Genomic DNA, 20,110 nt, shown 5'->3' with positions numbered 1-20,110 from the left:
GGGAAAGAAACAGTAAAAATCTTCATACATTTGACTTCTCCCAAGTTTGCCTGGCACACGCTGTCATCCCATAATTTCAGAAGGATCTAGAGTGGATGACTAACATCAGGAATAACCAACCAAAATTAAATGGGCACCGCCATAGCAAATCAGATCAAATGTCTATCTAATCCAGCACCACATTTCCAACAGTACTTAATACCAGATGATTTGTGATGGACAATTATGAAATAGCCTGCTTACATGGGAATTTTCTTCCTAATCCACATTATTAAGAGTGGAGTTACGCCCTTAGGCATGAGGATTTATATTCCTTATGAAATCTTCTATCTTACCTAATTAAACTGTGGGTGTTCTTATCTATATAAATGTCTAATCTACATAAATGCTCATGGCCTCAGTCACATCTTGTAACAATGACTTCCCAGGTTAATTTAATCGTCCACTGTGTAAGGAAGTGTGTCCTATGCGCCTGATTATTTTTCCACTTAAGTTCACGGATATTTTACTGTTGATTTCAAAGGGACCAGGACGCAGGGTCCTCTGTGTATTCCTGAGCTGATATTTATGTAAGCAGTATATTTACATAAATATTAACAGAAGTCAGTACATACTAGAAAACAAATGTTAGCAGTAAAGCACTTAAGCAACTGATGAAGTACTGAGAAAAATTTAAATTAAACCACAATACAAAAGAAAAAAGAAAGAAACTAACTATGATGGCTACTATAACACAAGTCTTACTTTTCTAACTCCTCTGGATCAAACTTCCACCATGTGTCTGGCTCATGGAATTCCACTCTGTAGCCTTTCCCTAGAGCCTAAGGCAAACAAAGAAATACAGTATGCATGATAGGTGTAACATTATTATACTAGTATATGCTACAACAAATAGAAACAATATTAATGAAAATCAGATTATTAGAATTAAATACAAAGCAGTCTTAGCCCACTGAACTTTAGATCACTTACCCCACAACCTCTAGGTTTCATCTTAGGCTAAAAACATTAGGTCAAGTCAATCCAAACTAGACTACCTGTTAGTGGCTATGTCAAAGAAATAGTCTGTTCGAGGAGAGAAAGGAATGTCAACAAGGAAGACCCATTACTAGACAAAGTAGTTGCATTCGTGCTTTGAGAAGGTAGGTCTGCAAAAACAAAACAAAACAAAACCAAAACAAAAAAACCCACACCACAGTATAACAACAATGGATTTAATTACAGAGTAGTTATATTTACCATTTCCACATACGGCTTCATTTCCCAGGCTTGAGTATTAGTGTTGTCTATTATAACTGGAGATCTTCCCTGGTCCATTGCTTGCTTTGCTGCAGTAAATAAAGATTACAATACAACCCTCGATATATGAGTGAAAAATTGGAATGAAATTCTATTTCAAGTAAAATGATGACAAGCATTTTTGTTCTATAAGTGGTTTGCATTAGTATGTCATGTGATTAATTAAGCAATCTAAACTGGATTTCTATTTAATTAGATTCCACTTAAATAAGAAGGCCACAGCTTCAGGGTAAACCAGCAAACAGTAATCTACTTGACAGAGACAAGTGCTAACAGAGATATATAGTTAACACAGAAAACTGCCTATTGCCTTCCTGATTCCTAATAAGAAGCTATGGAGGCATTTGTTGTGGGGAACAAGACAAGAAGAGTTGTTGGCTAAACAACTTTTATAATTACTTTTACAGTTAATTCCTAGAATAATAATTACAAGGGCCACATTACATTGAATACACATTTACTGTGACAGAAATTGCATGAAAATGCATCTAGAAAAACTTATGCTTAAGATACTTTATTGCTTTAAGAAACTAATATTTCCATTCATAAAATCCCATATGAATAACAGTCAAAAGTTCTGGGCTTGATAGTTTGCAGAGCTAGAGCATATCTTTTAGAAAGACCTTCAATCTTGATTTAAAGACTTCAACCACCACATTTCTAGGTAAATTGTTCCAATAGCTAATTAACCTTTTTGTAAAAAAATCTGCACCCTGTTTCCGATCTTAATTTATTCTAGCTTCACCTTCTGGCTCAGGGGTTCTCAAACTGGGGATCATGACCCCTCAGAGGGTCACAAGATTATTACATGTGAGGTCATGAGCTGTCAGCCTCCACCCCCAAACCCCACTCACTTCCAGCATTTATAATAGTGTTAAATGTAAAAAAGAGTTTCTAATTTATAAAGGCAGGTCACACTCAGAGGCTGGCTGTGTGAAAGAGGTCACCAATACAAAAGTTTGAGAACCATTGTTCTACTCACTCCATCTTGTTATGGCTTTGTGTATTAAACTGAAAAGGGCTCTATTACCAGAAATATTTTCTCCATATAGATACTTATAGACGGATCAAGTATCACCAGTCAACTTTCTTTGCTGAATGGAGTTTTAGTCCTACTGTAAGACCTCAAATCATTTTGGTAGCTCTTTTCTAAATCCTTTCCAATTTGTCAAAATCCATTTTTAAATGTGGAAACCAGAGCGGAATGCAGTATTCCAGGAAGGACTAGACACTAGCAACATGGGGTGGTAAGGAGGAGGCAAGACTGACTCAAAAGCAAAAAAGGGGTAAGAAGGAAATTGGAAGGATTAGACTGGTAACGAGTTAGTGGAAGCAGGGATAAGAGTAAATGGCCCAGAATATGGTGCGGTGGTGAACAGAAACAGAGAAATGAGAGAAGTAGCTGGGGGAAAGGAGTAGGAACAGAGAGAGGCAGGGACAAAAGGGCCTATAATCTCTAGAGCACATTTCCCTTCAGAAGCTGGAATTGGGTCCAGGTTTCCAGATAAAAAGATTGTAAGGCAATCATATATTAGAGTAATGGAGGGCTATATAAGTACCCAAGACAGATACCAGTTATCTGTTTAGGTCAAGTGGTAGAAGCATTTCTGATAGGTTTAAGATCTAAATCCTGCTGATGATCCATGCAAGAGTCAGCAGGATTCCACATGATGGAATGTGAGTGGGTTTCAGTTTAATTTTTTTAAAACCTGAAGAAGTTAAAGCAAAAAGCCCAAACAATCTATGTTAAAAGTGTGTCAAACATGCAAAGTCAAGTGCACAAAATTACGTAATGACAGAACTAAGGTTGCCTGTGCAACCTTAATTCAATTCCCCTTGTGCATATGCATTAAGATACAGTCTTTAATTATATGATCACATACTATTTTTTTCCATATAAACTTCTAAACCTCATTTAGTGAGCAGGTTAGGCCTGCTCTGGGGATGAATCACAGTTGTGTAATGAATGAGACTACTGTCTATAAGAACCATGCATCCCCAACTTGATTCAGAAGTTGGAAGGTATATAGTTACTAAAGCAAGAGATTGCAGGGAAAGAGGATAGTCTCATACTTAAAAGCACTTGAATGTCATCTTGGAGAACTGGATTCTATCACTGCTTCTCCGACAAAGTTCCTACGTGATACTATGTAAGATTTTAAATGAAACTTTTCAGAAGCTGCCACTACTGTGTGTGACCGAAGGACCTCATGATGCCCACTGGCAGAGAACACAGGGGTGCATAAGCGTTACAGGGATCCCCTGGTTCTGGTATTTACATTCAGCAAAGACTGTCATGCCAGGTTTCTACTGAAAGCCTGTGTCACACCGATCATCATAATCTTTGTGAAATGTATGTGTGAATAATATGTAAGGAGCTGTGTACTGTATAAGTAACTGTGAATTATGCCTTGAAGTTTAAGACAGATCACCTAGAGGTGACATACCTTAAGAAAGGTTACATCAGATATGAGGTAGGAGACATTTATCTCCTTGGCTGACCATTGTGTATTGCATATCTTATAATGGAAATCTATTTGCATACTGAGTCAAATACCAATGAAGAGATTGTGGGGACTTCAGGAGAAGAAATCAAGAGGAAGATGTGAACAGCATAGAGGCAGGGGGAGGGGAGAAGAAAACCCTATTTACAGGTGAAGAAGAAAGGACTGGTCTAAGATATCAATATATATCAGAGATAACCTGGCATCCTTCATCTTGGAGACAAGGTGACAGCAGGCCTTTGGTCTCATGAAAGGAAGGCCTCAATCATTCTGGTTGAAAACACCATGAAAAGCATTTTGGGTAAGCAGTACCTTATTACAGAAGAGGGCATTTTACTATTTAAGTTGTAGTAGTGAAGTCTATCACTGGAAGGGTGAATTAGCAGGACTCAGTTACAGGTCACCCTGTACCTGTGACAGTGATCATGTAATTAAAGACAGTAGCACAATGCATATGCACAAGGAGTTCAAATTAAAGTTGCACAAGCAACCATAATTCTGGTATTTCCTAATGTTTGACTATTTGACTTTGCAACCTTACTTTTTTTTTTTTTAACAGTTTTTTAAATGCAATATATAATTATATACAAATTGCTTTAGTATCAGTTACAATCTGTACATTTAATTTTCAAATTAATATTTTGGAGTCTAAAATTTCACTCTGAGCTAAAGTCTAATCAGTAGTTTTGTAAAATAGGTATCAGGTAACTCTCAAGTGTTCTGACATGGATAACATTACATTACCTTTCCAGCTTTACAAAAAATTCATAAATTATCATTGACTGACTAATTTCCTCATTTGGGAAGTGTACTTGCATTTTTGCTTTCTTCACCATGATCCTAGTATAAGTAGTATTCAAGGCTTATATACATATGTAAGGCTTCAAGCACTTTAGTAAGTCTATGAATAAATGTATGCACCTCCCCACCACATACATAATGATGTAATTAATAGCTGCTTGCACCCAAAACTGTACAAAGGCATTCATTGCAAGCTAAAACTGAAGGTAATCAGCTGTTCTGGTACTGCACAGACACACCCCAGCTTCAAAATATAGGAACAGCGTTCCTGTTAAATATTGAAATACCGGATAACTTAGATAAGTGGAGAAGGAGATATAGAACTTTTCACCTCTAGGTCACTAGTTTGAGCTAGTCTCAGATCAGAAATGACTACAAATCATTATCAAATGACTACAAATCATTATGAAATGACTATTTGGTGGCCTTTATTTATAAAATGCCCTCTAACATGTCTCAGGGACAAAAAAACACTTAAGAACGTACATTTTTTGCCCTCTACCAGAAGAAGAAAAAAATTACAGTTCTCCAAAACAAAATTCCCTTCCAAAACAATCTCTTATCGAACACTGTGTCATAAGGTCAACATATCAGATTATTGCTGACCAACACAGAAAAAATTTTTTGAACTGAGATTATTCTATCACTGAACGTTTAAATCTAGAATCTATTCACTCAAGCACTTCAGCTGACCTGATTCACCACGCTGGCTCACTGGGAGAAAAGTGGTCTTTTCTATAGCTAAGATCTAGAACAAGTAAAGCTTTTCAAGATTAAAGGCAAGCTCTGTTCTATATTGAGAAATTAACTGGAAAACTATGAAGACTTCTGTAATACATTTCCTGCATGCAGGAAACCATATTTTGCAATAGTTGAAGTACCCAAGACTTCTTCAGTGTGGTCCAAATCAGAGCGTTTTGCAGTAATCACGTCCAGAAAACACAGTGGCATGGATAACTGTGATGAGGTCTGGATGTGTAAGAAAATGTTGTAAACAACTTAAGAACATCCTAACTGCCATACTGGGTCAGACTAAAGGTTCAGCTAGCCTAGTATCCTGTCTTCCAACAGTGGCCAATGGCTGGCGCCCCAGAGGGAATGAACAGAGCAGGTAATCATAAAGTGATCCACCCCTGTCGCCCATTCCCAGCTTCTGGCAAACAGAGGCTAGGGACACCATCCCTGCCCATCCTGGCTAATAGTCATTGATTGACCTATTCTCCATGAATTTATACAGTTCTTTTTTAAACTTGCCAGACAGATGTAAAAAAACCACAAACAAACAAAACAAAATCCTCTCTTCACCACCTCCATGACCACCACCCAGGTTTACAGGGGTCCGAGAGCATTCCCATGTTTAAATTTCCTTGGACAAAAGACAAGCAAATAAAAGGAGTAGAAATAATTTTTCCTTTAACTCAGTCATTTCTATTTTGTCTGGTTTACACAGAAAGATCATTCTCATCCAAGTCTCAATCTTGGCCAGGTGCTGAGAAAGCACAGACACATCATCATCCTGATAGAGCATAATGATGACCCAAAATTTAATGCCATTTATAAGAGGTTCTTCAGAGCAGATAAGCAATTGTTCAGAACCACTCTCCAATACCTCTTGGGCCTTGTCTAGAGAAGGAAAAAGGTGCTTATTTTCAAATTGAGTTTAACTATGTATATTGGTGCTAAATGGAATTAACAACATGAACTCAATTTTACTAGGTGAATTATAGCCTTGGCATACTAAAAATGAGCAGAAGATATAAAAATAAGTCTACACTGGTGCTAAATTGGGTTTTAAATTGAATTGAGTTAATCTGATTGAAAATAAGCACCTTTTCCCTTACTCTATATAAAGCTTTGAGAGGAAACTTTCAACTAGTGGCCACAGGCATGTTAACAAAACCTCACTATCAAAGACTGCTGACAGATTTAAAAGGATCTGAATAATCAAACAACTATTGTCCATTACCAGGAAGAGATTAGCCAGCAAATGAGTTACAGTCTCATTCCGAGCGAACAAGTGTCTATATCAGAAAATCCACCACAATTACCATAGTTGGCAGTTTTAAACAAATGGCCAGTGAATCAATTAACCTACTCTCTACTCCTGAAGCTGGTCCCTCTATAACACTATTGAGAAACAATGGATGAAGCCTACACTGTTGCTGTTCCACTATTTTGATGGAATACAAAAATGTATCTGTGCTTACTTGAAAATTTCCTTTTCTTAAATAAGATCCACAGATCCTTTACAATGGGTACTTAAGCCTGCTTGGGCGTACAACCAGACCTATCAGTCATTAGCAGCCTGGGAATGCCCTACTTCCTGAAGTTCCCTCCAGTTCAGATAACTTCCACAGCCAGGATAATTCACATCTACTTAAATGTACAGATTGTGCTAAATACGCTTTGAGGAAAAACACAACTATTTCTTCTACTGCAAAGCAAGGTAAATTCTAACTAACAGCAACAAACCCAAATCCTTGGATGTCAATTTCCCTCTCTATTCTTTATGATCCATTTGTCCCCATGGTGGGCCACATCTGTGGACTTTATTACTTAAAGAAAGAAAATTTTCAAGTAAGCATAGATAAATTTTCTTATTTTTCATGCATAGATCCAAAGATCCATTACAACGGGATTTTCATAACAGTGTCCTACCACAATGGGAAGCAGGAAAATGCTTTAAAAATGGACATCCAAAACCAGGTAAATTATATAAATATTACCTCCATCTTTCCTTGGGCGCTAAGATGTGGATAAAATTTCTGCCCAAAGAAAGGAAATGGCATTGTCTAAGACTGGATGAGCAAATATCCAGAATATAGTGAAGTCTAGCAGATCTCAATAGCAGAGACATGACTACTCTGTCCTGACATTGTCAATGCCCCTCAGGACTAGACTTTGATGCTTAACTGAAGGAGGAATATTTCTTGAATTTATTTAAAGAATGGATGCTATGACAGCTGTCTGAATTAACAGTACAATACTAAATCTCAGTTAAAAAGCTCTCTATTTAAAAAAAAAAAAAAAAAAAAAAAAAAAAAAAAAAAATATTAAAAAAAAAAAAAAAAAAAAAAAAAAAAAAACCCAAGAAACTCATCTGATTGAAGATAGTAGCTATCTAGAGGTCTACTCTAATGGATAGGAAGTATAACAACCCTTCCTGCAAGGTTTCAATCCAGGCAATGCTGTAAGGAGCAGAACAGACAACATGCCAAGGTTGTACTCTGACTACGTGAGGTTAGGGTAAGATTGATGCCCTAAACAGATATTTAATGTTGGGATGTGTAAAAAACTGTGTTTTATTGAATATGCTGAGAACATTATACTACAGACCCTTGACCTTTTTGCTGGGACACTCACAATAATGTGCTCCAGGCTATGGCCACTCAAAGATATGTTTCACTGATTTAACATGGTAGTTATTCTACTGGCTGGTGCACAGTCCACAGTTTAAGTTCTATTCGTTTCCTTCTCTTCTGGAGTCCATGACAGCAATAAGTCATCTCATCCAAATATTCATTTTAAACCTGTCCGGTAGCAGAGGAAAGACTGGTTTTGCAACAGCAGATCTCTTTCTGTGAGATAAGGACATCTAAAGGTCCATTGCTGTGTTAACCAGACCTGAAAACCACAGCACCTTCTTCCAGAAAGGCTTAAATGATATTTTACTGTTTTCTCATTCCTATATTTTGTATTGTTCTGGGGAACAATGGAAAAGGTGGGAAGACATACAGGAGGGACCCTGCACAACTTAGCAAGATGTCACTCACCACCTTACTTCCTGGGTCCTTACACACACAGAGGCCTCAGAGCACTTATTTACTGTTTCCAGCTGCAAAGAGGTCAATCATCACCCCACCAAATTGAATTAAAATTAAGAAGTTATTTCTGGGTGTAGAAGTCACTCTGCTCATCTGATTTTCGCCACGTGTAAATCCTGATGTCCATCGCCTCCTTGATGGGCAGTGCACACAGAGAGAGGAAACTCTGCTCCACCAAAGACAGAATTTCTCTCTGGGATAGAGCAGATTGTCTTCTTCCCACATATTATGAAAACTTGTCAGTCACATTGACTATCATGACCCAAACAGATCTGTTATCCATAGAAGGAGCAATGCTCTGATATCTCAGTTCAATTCATTGTGTTCCAGCTAGTGAATGCCATGATCTCCCTTTTTTGGTACCGTGATCTGGAGGAACCCTTCAAAATATCTGATTTTCTACATATAGCAGTTATAGGAGCACAGAACATGGAGCTTGTTCTCTGTCAACAGGTAAGACAGGGCAAGATATGGAGGGAATACCCAAATCTACTGTATAAGTATCGTATTAACTCTAGATCATTGAAACATGCCTGTGCACGATATCAGAATTCCTAAAAGGCTCCAAAAAAGAACTGGATTTTTATTTCTGTGACATGACTTGTTTTCCCTTATGGACATCTTCATCTTCTGTTAACATTTTTCTGAGATGAATGTTCCTGAGATGAATGTACCTGAAATCGAGGTAAATTAGATCTACCGCATTTCCTTTGTCTAAGTAATCTGTCACCTTCTCAAAGAAGGAGATCAGGTTGGTTTGGCACGATCCACCTTTAGTAAATCCATGTTGCAATTCGTCCCAATTACCATTGACCTCAATGTCCTTAACTACTTTCTCCCTTAAAATTTTTTCCCAAAGACCTTACTTACTACAGACGTCAAGCTAACAGGCCTATAGTACCCGATCACCTTTTTTCCCTTTCTTGAAGATAGGAACCTACGTAGCAATTCTCCAGTTGTACGGTACAACCCCCGAGTTTACGATTGATTAAAAAATTCGGTCTGGCTAAACGGGCTCGCAATTTTCTATGCGCAGTTTCTTCTTAATATTCTGGAATGAGATGTCCGGGCCCTCGATTTGTCCCATTAAGCCTTGTTTCAGTTTGACCTCTACCTCAGAATGCTGATAATTCTACCTCCATAATCCTCATTCCCAGTTTATCATCCCTCCTTTCATCCCTAAACTCCTCATCTATCTTTTAAAGACTGAGGGCAAGTACTTATTATTTAGATATTGGCCAGCTCTAGGTTATCCTTAACCTCCATTCCATCTCAGTGATAAGGCCCCCACTTCTTCTTTTCTTGTTTCTCTTTATTTATGTGGCTGTAGAACCCTTTTAACTAATGGGTTTTAAATTGTCCTCTTTGGCAAGGTCCAGTATCTACATGGGCTTTTAGCCTTCCTCACTTATGATCCCTACACTGTCTCTGACCTCACTAAAGGTTAGCCTTCCTTGCTAATCCAGCCTTTCTTCACTCCGTGTAAGCTTTTTCTGCTTTTTCTTAATCCCTCCTGAGATACATTGCTCATCCAGCTTGGCCTACAACCCCTGCCCATATGGTTTTTCTCCCCTTTCTTGGGAATGCAGGCTTCGACAGTTTCCGCAGCCTGCGACTTAAAGTAATTCCAGGCCTCCTCCGCATTTAAATCCACAAGTTTCTCCGTCCAATCACTTCCCTAAACCTAATTTCCTTAATTCTTTAAGATTAGCCCTTGAGAAGTCAAAAAACCCTAATCCCAGATCTACCTTTGTTTATCCTTCCATCTAGTTGAACTGAATCAGCTCATGATCACTCGAACCAGGTTGTCCCCAGTCTACCACCTATTTCTTCTACGAGGTCCTCACTGCTCACCAAAACGCAATCTAAAAGGGCATCTCCCTCTCGTCTATTCAACTACTGGTGAAGAAAATCCATACCGCTATCACATCCAGAAAAATCTGACCCCTATTATTCTTGTGCAACACTTGTCCTCCAGTCTATATCGGGAAGTTGAAACGTCTCCCATGATCAAACATTTCCCTTAGTGTTTAAACTTCGTAAGACATTTAAAGAGTCCTATCCATATCCAAATCAAGATCCCGGCGGTCTATAGCACAACCCAGCATATCTCACAAGGGGAGGCTCTAGTAGCTTTTTACCGTCAGTGTGATTTTTTGCCGAGACAGACTGTGTCTATCCATTCCATGCACCTTCTATTTCTAACAGTTCACGCTCATCATTGATGTACAATGCTACTCCACCACCTTTGCCTTTCTTCCTGTCTTCTAAACAGCACATAGCCTTCAATTCCTGTACTCCAGTCATGAGTACTATTTCACACCGGGTTTCTGTATCCCTATAATATCCAAGTTTCCACTTTCCTGCAACCAGTAGCTCCAGTTCCTCCATCTGTGTTACCTAGGCTCCTCGCATTAGTGTACAGATTTTAATTTTTTGGGCGTCAGTGACATTCTTTACCTGTTGATGACAAGACCTCTACCACCAGCAATCACCTGTTAGTCAGTTTCTACTCCGCTTTTTCCTCCTTGGGTCAATTCTTGCGGTCCACAAGCATATCCCCTGCATCACTGTTTAATACTTCCCTCTCCAGGTTAAATTCATGGCGTGAGATCTCTGGACACTCCCACCATCTCCCCACTTCCTCGTTTAAAGCTCTCTTAATGAGTAGGCAACCTCCATTCCTAGAAGTCTATTTCCCTCCTTACTTAGGTGAAGTCCATACCCGAAAGAAACAGGTCGTCTGGATCCGTAAATGCTTCCCAATGACCGTCATCCCAAAGCCCCCTTAAGCACCACTGCTGAGCATCTATCCGTCATAATCTGTCACTCCTTCGGTCGCCCTGCTCTATGGAAACCGGCAGAACCACTGAAGAACACTTTGAGCCTCAATTTCCTTGGCGTCTTCCCCAGTCTGGCATAGTCCTCACTTGATACAGTCCAGCGAATAACTAGCCGTATCATTCGTTCGCCAGCACATGAAGGACAAATCAACGGATTCTTCCGCTCCCGCAAAAAGGAATGCCTTTTCAGCCTATGGTCCACATTTATCTTGGCACCCGGCAGAAAGCACATCGACCTCTTGTGTCCCGATCAGCTTCGTTACAGGCTTGTCTATTCTTCTCAGTAAAGGAGTCTCCAATCACGTAGACTTGCCCTTTTCCTGGTGCAGTGTGATTCTCCGGTCTATCCCCTGCCACCTGCTGGCCGCAAGTCCTCGTATTCATATTTGCCCTAGCACAATCCTCCTGGGCTCATACTTGGTGATCTTCCACTGACCTCCCTCCTTTCTGCCAGGACAGCTGCTCGTCTCTTTTTCCTTGCCCTCTCTCCTTCAGCGAGCACACTGCTTGTGCTTCCATCTTCATTTTTTCCAACCCGCAAACCTGTTCCCTGAGTTCTATTTCTCCCGTCGCTTGGCCCGTCTTTTTCCTCTGCCTGGTTTCTCCTAGTCAACATGCTTCTCAGCCGTCTCACATTTCCTCACCCAGCAGCCCCTCCTCAGAATTCATTGGTCCTGCTTCATCTGCATAACGTCTGAGCTTATCCCCTGTGCCTTCAATAATGTTGTGCTTCAATCATCTGCTCAAACCCCCTTAAACTCAGCCAAGTTTCACCTCATCTCTCATCCTCTTATCTTTTCATTCCAGAAGCTCTATCAAGCAACACTTCATGCTAGAACAAAACTCCTTTCGGTGCCGCCCTCCTCCATACCTCCAGGGACCAATGTACATTCCACAGGCTTCCACATTCGTCATGCCTCAGTGTGTCTCCACTGCTGCCTCTGTCTCAGGTCATGGGCCTTCCAAACTCTGGCCTGCAGTCCAACACCACACACTGCAACCACAGGCCCCACAACACGGGCTGCTGGCGATACCCTGCCCCTTCCTTTTCTGGCTTGTTGGTTTTCTCCCGCCTTGGTCTCCCCTGCAAACCTCCCCGATGAACTCCCAACTGAAACTCCCCTGTTAGCAGCTCTGTTTGCTGCCCTGTGCCGCTGCAGCTGTCCTGTGCGCTGCTGAAGTGCCTGGCTTACTATATAGGACCCCTAATCAGGTAAGCACATCCGCCCCCAACCAAGGGCTCAGCCTCTTCTCCCAGCAACACGACCCCTAGCAGCCCCTTCACACACACACAAACTCCACAATACAATCCACAAACTACAAAAACCTGCTCCTCCAACAGAACTCCCACTGAAACTCCCCTGTTAGCAGCTCTGTTTGCTGGCTCCTGTGCCGCTGCAGCTGTCTGGATGTGGTTGCGTCTTCAGCTTTTTATCTGTACAGAAACCCGATAAGACAAATAGTTGGACAAGAGATGAGTGAATTTCCTTCTTCCCTAAAGCGAATATTATTGCTACCCCGATCCTGGTGAGAGACCCTTGGAGCACACGTAAGATCATACAGTTAAGCGAGAAATTAGAAAAACATAAGAACTGCCTGATGATGGTAAAATGGGAAGGCTTTGATGACAAGCCTGCATTAGAAACTTCTTTAGATGTTTCAGACAGGACATTGCTCTGCCTGACCCCAATTTTGTGTGTCTAGAAATAGGAGCAGTACAATGCTATGATTGTAAATAGCTGGGACAGGGAATGGGACAAAGATATTCCTGAAATTCTTCCAAAACTCCATAGGTAATCCACTCTGGACAATGTCCAGTGACTCCATTTGACCAAAGTTACATGTAAACCTTTTGCCCCCAAAATAAGACAGCCTGTCACCAATCAGGTGTCTACCTCCAGTTAGGGCTGGTTGTGAGACCTGCAGATACATCTGAGGAAACAGAGGACAGTTACTGACTTGGCACTTGTTCTAGTTACCACTTGTAAAGATGTATTTTTGTCGGCTACACTTCACAAACTGCTTCAATTTGCTATATGACCTGTATTCCTTTTGATAATGTCTGGCAGGAGTCAGGACTGTAAAGACTCTTCTGTTGATCATGAGCAGCCTCAGCTTTCTATAAAGTTTCCCATTGTATCACTAAAATAGCTGTAAAGGCAGCAAATAATCAGGGAGGATGAGGCCCTGTTCTAGCAGTTGAGGTGTGTCGCTGGACCTATACATTGAATGCTTCTGCCGACGTGTACAGGCAGAAATTGTGGAAAAACAACATCGCCTGCCTCATAACCTAAGTCATGCAGAACACAATGCCATCCACAGCCTCAGAAACCACCCTGACATTATCATCAAAGAGGCTAATAAAAGAGGTGCTGTTGTCATCATGAACAGGTCTGACTACCAAAAGGAGGCCGCCAGACAATTCTCCAATACCAAATTCTACAGACCACTTCCCACAGATCCCACTGAGGAATACACTAAGAAACTTCGCTTTCTACTCAGGACATTCCCTACACTAACACAGGAACAAATCAACATACCCTTAGAGCCCCGACCAGGGTTATTCTATCTACTACCCAAGATCCACAAACCCGGAAATCCTGGATGCCCCATCATCTCCACTCTCACTGAGGACCGCGGATATTGGAAGCTCTCTGCTCATACCCTATTCCACCAGCACTTCCCAGCTACTCCGTGACACCAAACTGATTCCTGAGGAAACTACAATGCATTGTGACCTTCCAAAAACACCAATCCTGCCATCATGATAAGGCTCTCTACACACCCCCACACAGAGGAATACAAAGCTGTCAGAAAACAGTACCTCTGATGATCCACAGCCACAACTCGGCTGCTGACTCTTGCCTTAACTCAACACACAACTAATCAAAATTAATTGACAATATTCATATCTCCAGATCAGTGACAAGAAATCCGCAGGGCACCACGGCCCCAAATAATGCCAAATATTTTGTGGCCGAGCCTGAACAACGCTTCCTCAGCTCTCGCCACTCCACGCCCTCTCGTCTACACTACATGATGACATCTTCATCATCGGACCGCTGGAAGGAGACCTGGAAAAATTCCACCTACGATTCAAACAGTCTTCCACCACACCATCTAGCCCGCAGCCGACCAACTACAATGGAGGTCCACTCCTAACACCACGGTGCAAATAAAGTGATGTCACATTTAACACCACCCTATAACCAGAAAACTACCGACAGCTTAATGCCTACCTTCATGCCTCCCACTTCCACCCGGCACATCAACACGATCCATTGTCTACAGCCAAGGCACTGAGGTACAAACCGCATCTGCTCTAAACCCCAGACAAGAACTGAACACCTACAGAATTCCCACCAACACTCCAAGAAACACAATACCGCAGAGGAAATAAGGAAACAGATCAAACAAGATGCCAACATGCACCCAAAAGCCCCCTACTGCAAAGACAAACCCCATTAGACAGAAACCAACAATACTCAATGCCGTCACATACATCCCAAACTAACCTCCAATGCATAGCATCAGGATCTACAACCCATCCTGGACAATGATCCCACAACGTTCACAGCCTTGGTGCAGCCAGTCCTCGCCCACAGACAACCTGCCAACCTAAACATAATGCTACCGTAACGCACACTGCACCAATAGTAACTCTAGCTCAGGAACCAATTCCATGCAACAAAACCTCTACCACCTGCCACATATCTACAACCGCGACTCTACCGACCATCACATCGACCTACTACCACATCAGCCACGACCACAACCGGTTTCAGTCACCTGCACGCCACGTCAATGTAAATACGCCATCTATAATCCAGCAATGCCCCTCTGTTTTTGCTGTGTACTGCCAAACGGACAGTCTCTCGGAAAAGATAAATGGACACAAATCAGATATTAGGAAGGCAAATATAACAAAAACTTAGAAGAACACTCAAACTCCCTGGCCACACTATATGCAGACCTAAGGTGACCATGCCTGCAGCAAAAAACTTAGGACCAACTCGAGTAAAGAGAAACTGAGCTGACTCAGTTCAGCAAATTTGTACACCAATCAGCTCAGATTAAACAAGACTGTGAATGCTTACCAAACTAGCAAAACCAGTTCTCCTCCCTTGTTTCACAGCTCAACTGCAGAACAGAGCCTCTATCCCCTGACGACTAACACTCATTATCTCTATCTTGCTGATATATATATGTCCGATTTCCACTACATGCATCTGACGAAGTGGATATTCACCCACGAAAGCTCATGCTCCAAAACGTCTGTTAGTCTATAAGGTGCCACAGGATTCTTTGCTGCTTTTACAAATCCAGACTAACATGGCTACCCCTCTGATATAAAATAGCTGGGAACTGATTTGTCTGAGCATTTAATCCCAAGGTCCAAAGCCCAATATACATGCATGAAACAAATATGAATCCCTTTTTCTCTCCCTTTTTCTTCTTTTCAGGGAGAAGTCCTTGCGTCATGCAATCTTTGGGTTGCAATAATCTCCACTTATGTTAGTGCTGCTTGTGAAAGCATGGGGAGACTCTCAGTGTCAGATGAAAGTTCATATTTGTTTATTTTGGTTCGTCTGATGCCACCTAAAAGTTTCCATGCCCAAAGGCGAAGGCTGCAGTGAGATGATGCATGACTGAACTTGGCTGGCTGTAAAGGGTCTGTACAGTGAAGAGGTCATTCTTTCAAGTAAAAATCTCCCTGAGTTCAAAACACTGAATCACTGACCACAAGGGAAAACAGCCACATTTATCTATGACACCAATCCCATGTTAAATATTGACTAGTGAACACGGAGGAATCTTTTGCCCTTATAAAATGGAGGCCAGGGCAGAAACAAATAAATGGTGAATCAAGAGGCCCCACACTGCCACTGTCTCTTTCATTACCCCATAACCATTTTTCTGATGGGAAGGGATAGAAGTGATGATGAGAGACATGGCAACCTGCAACAGAAGTTGGAAACAATAACCTAGATATCTAACCTGGATATTAGGGCATGGTGATGCACAATGGCAACTGGGAATGACAGCATGATACTCTCCCAGGCTTTTTGGTGTGGCCAGAAATCCCTATCCCTTTAGTACAGGGGTCGGCAACCTTTTAGAAGTGGTGTGCCGAGTCTTCATTTATTCACTCTAATTTAAGGTTTTGCGTGCCAGTAATACATTTTAACATTTCTAGAAGGTCTCTTTCTATGTCTATAATATATAACTAAACTATTGCTGTATGTAAAGTAAATACAGTTTTTAAAATGTTTAAGAAGCTTAATTTCAAATTAAATTAAAATGCAGAACCCTCTGGACCAGTGGCCAGGACCTGGGCAGTGTGAGTGCCACTGAAAATCAGCTCACGTGCCACCTTTGGCACACGTGCCATAGGTTGCCTACCCCTGCTTTAGTACATCTTCCCAGAGTGCATAAGGAAAAGTATATGGCTACAACCTTTCTTGGGTAAGAAGCTTCAGACTCCTATATGTTGTTTCACAATACTCAGTACTCTATTGTCTAACAGTGTCTATCCTCTGCTGTGTTATTTGTTTAAATGTATTTTATATTTGATTTTCTAACTCTGATTTCATCTGCTGGCCTTCCTCCTGCAAGCAGGAAGAACTCCCTTTGCATATGTGTTAAGCGGGAGGAGGTGCACGCCTAGAGGAATCCACACATATCTATGGCCTAGTTTTTTCTGCACTGATCTGCCCTGCTGCACTTTGAAGATGAGCAGAGAAACTCTCACTGAGGATTATCTGCCCGGCTGCACTTTGTCAAGGTCAGCAGGGGAAACAGCGCCAATTTTAATATTCATTTATTCCCTCTCTGGGAGTTTGTCCTCATAATCTTGCTTCAGAAGGGGGAGTGAAACTGATCCCAAATTGCTCCAGAAATATTCCAAGTGACTACCGATACCTCTGTCATCAATGAGGCTGGACGTATTTGTTTTCCTTTTGCGTCTTTCAGGAAGGCCCTGTCCTGATGCTCAAAGATGGGCTTCCCCACAAGCTCCACCCCTCTCTACTGCCTGGGATCCACATGGTCCAGATAGATCAGTGTTTCTCTGAAGGACTCAGCCTGGAATAGGAGTAGGGACTCCTAGAGGAGGCAATTCTAGAGATGAGAGGATGGGGAGGGAGCTGGGTCCAATACTGTATCCGTGGTATTGGCAGCATCCATGCTGTGTCCAATTCCCTCCCGTTGTGACCTACAGAAAAGTGGAAGGGGACAGGGAAGAGGCAGTTGAGCTCCTCAGTCAGAAGCACAGCTGCTGGCGCAGGCTATAGGAACTCAGCTGTAATCTTCCATCTAGTGTGCTGCCCTTCTGGCTTCACTCCCCTCATGGGAAGGGAAAAGGAAGCAGCTGCCTGCCCTGGAACCAGTTTCATTCCAATCCTACCTGACTCCTTTCCTACTGGACAAAGAGGGTCTGAAGCAACGCCATCAAGCCTGAGCTGCATCTTGCCCAGCAAAGCTGACTTCCCCAATACTGTCTGGTTCCTGTTCTTCCCAGAAACAGATGAGGGAACAAGCCAACCCTGCCATGCGTGGGCTGAGAGGAAAACTGTGTCCTGCCTGCAGAGCCAGCTGAGATACCCAGTGAGACACTAAGTAAGTGGGGGAGCAGAAGACAAAAAGGCCTTCCTTTTGCCTCTAGCTTTTCTTGACCTAGCTTGGACCCTGAAGCCTGCAGAGGGACCATCCACTGCGAACACCTCAGAAAGGGAATGAGAGCTGAGGGGACAATTGCCCCCAAAATCAAGTGCAGCCATGGGACATGACTGGGAACTAGAGAGAAACATTAGTGAAGCCTGGTGTTAGTCTAAAATTTTGAAATAGAAGTCAGGAATTTCCCACAGAAAAGTTCTGCGGCAGGGAGGGGTGGCAGAGATGCTGGTCACTAGAGGGAACTTCAGGACACAACGTGTTCCCCTGCTACCAGTGACTAATAGATCTGGTTCTGCCCTGAATCTGCAAGCAGGCTGAAGTACCCACTCTAATAGATCTGTCAATTTTGCACAAAAAAAGAAAAAGGATTTTTGTCTGTGATCTTCTCACATCTGAATCTTTAGTTTTAAAGAAGGGTACAGAAGTTATGCATTTGTGAATTCCATGTAAACTGGCCACTGACACTTGTATATAAATGCTTATGCTATACATGCATATTCTAACCATTCGAAATCTAAAAGAATTCTTCTACTGTGTTCACACCTCTCTTCTGGTTCCAGTCATGAGCATCACCAAGCTGAGCAACGTTATATGTATATCCATCTTGCTGACGAAAATAATCATCGGTGCTGAACACCACGCCATCACGATTTTGACCAAGTAGAATACTGTCAAACAAAGGAAAAAGCAAAACCATTACAAATTAGCCAAATCTTATTCTTTAGAGGGTAAACAATAAAGTGACATAGGGAAGTTTAATGTTGTACTATTTTTGATCTTCGATACCTTCAGTTTTGTCGCTAAAAGAAACCCAACTATTTCCAACCCAAAATTAAGCATTTTCTTCTCTCTCCGCTGTTTCCTTATTTGCTGTTTTTATTCCCTTCCTCACACAAGGCACATTTGTGCCTACTTTCCATGACTGTAGCAACTTAGCACATTCCAAATCTTTTAATGTATAGATTTTCACAACACTCCTGGGAAGTATTACTCCCATCTTGCAGGTGGGTAGTATGGGATACAATCACACAGGGTGTTTGTGGCAGGGTTCAGAACTGAATTGGGTCTCCTGAGTCAGAGAACAGTGCCCTAACCACTAGACCATCCTTTCTCTCATTTGAACCTGTTCAACTCTAGCACAGCGTTTCTCAAATGCAGCCACCTTGGACGCATGCAGTTGCCATGGGCTTTTCTAGTGGCCACACTCTCCCGCGCTGTGATGGGGTGGCGGTGAGCGGCAAAATAGCAGCCTCTCCCCATTCCTGTTGCTCCTGGATGCACCAAGACAGTGTTGATTGCTGGGTCTGCCAGCAGCAGTTGGGCTCTGTCCCCCTCTGGAGACACCTGAGGCACAACACTGGAGGATCAGGCAGCCAGTGAATTCCCCACCTTCCCAGGGCAGTGGGGCTCAGGCTTTGGCCTTCAGCCTGGGGTGGCAGGTTCTGGCTGAGGGACTTTGGACTCCAGCCCTGGACTCTGGCTATGAAGCAGTAGAACCCAGGCATCAAGGCTTCAGGCTCCAGCCCCACATTGCCTGTTCCAGCCCCTCATCCAGGGCTTGGCAGGGCAGGGCTGAGTAAATCTGCTGTGAAAAGTGATACTGGAATGTTTGTTAATATCACTTTTCACAACAGACTTTCTGGCTAGCAATAAACAAACAACGTTTGGGACCTGTCTATGTGCATATTTATTTGTTTTTTTTCTAAAGTAGGAAAAAGTTGGTAGCCATACTCTGAGGCCACTAAAAAATCTGTCCTGAGAACCATTGCTCTACCATATAGCACTGTACATGCCTAGCTGGAGCAGCACAGTAAAACTAACAAGACTTACACATCAATTACTCTATTGCTGCTACACACGCAAGAAAAACAGGCAGTGGCAGCAGCACCAATGTAATAATCCTGCAGGGCAGTTCTATTGAGGAAAGTCACAACTGCAACAGAGCATATGCCTTTTCCTAAAAGCAGCCCTCACTTTTAACTTAATTTAAAATAACACAAGCAATTTGATTCCCCCTCCCCTCAAATTTAACTTCTCCCACTTTTGGTCACACAGAGAAATCATTTAATGATTCCTTCTACCCTCCATCTTTCCTAAATTTTCAGTGGAAAACCCTGTTTTAGTGTGATTGCATGCACTCTTAGCTCAACCGGGGGGGGGGGGG

The 20,110-nt window shown here is 42.0% G+C and overlaps 1 protein-coding gene across 3 annotated transcripts in view; it reads right to left on the bottom strand.

Annotated features, from left to right (window-relative positions):
* LOC116825756 (uncharacterized) overlaps positions 1 to 20,110 on the bottom strand; it is a 115,539-nt gene that overhangs the window by 72,175 nt on the left and 23,254 nt on the right. For all 3 annotated transcript variants that reach the window (XM_032782004.2, XM_032782005.2, XM_075061646.1), the window contains 3 exons: positions 18,490 to 18,614; positions 1,240 to 1,328; positions 745 to 821 (listed from right to left, as the gene is read on the bottom strand). In XM_032782004.2, coding sequence (XP_032637895.1) covers positions 745 to 821; positions 1,240 to 1,328; positions 18,490 to 18,614 — 291 coding nt within the window. The remainder of the gene's footprint in view (positions 1 to 744; positions 822 to 1,239; positions 1,329 to 18,489; positions 18,615 to 20,110) is intronic.

This window comes from Chelonoidis abingdonii, chromosome 1, assembly GCF_003597395.2.
Source record: "Chelonoidis abingdonii isolate Lonesome George chromosome 1, CheloAbing_2.0, whole genome shotgun sequence".
NCBI classification, from domain to species: Eukaryota; Metazoa; Chordata; order Testudines; family Testudinidae; genus Chelonoidis; species Chelonoidis abingdonii.
Note: the sequence above shows the minus strand (reverse complement) of the source record. Positions and strands in the feature narration are given on the sequence as shown.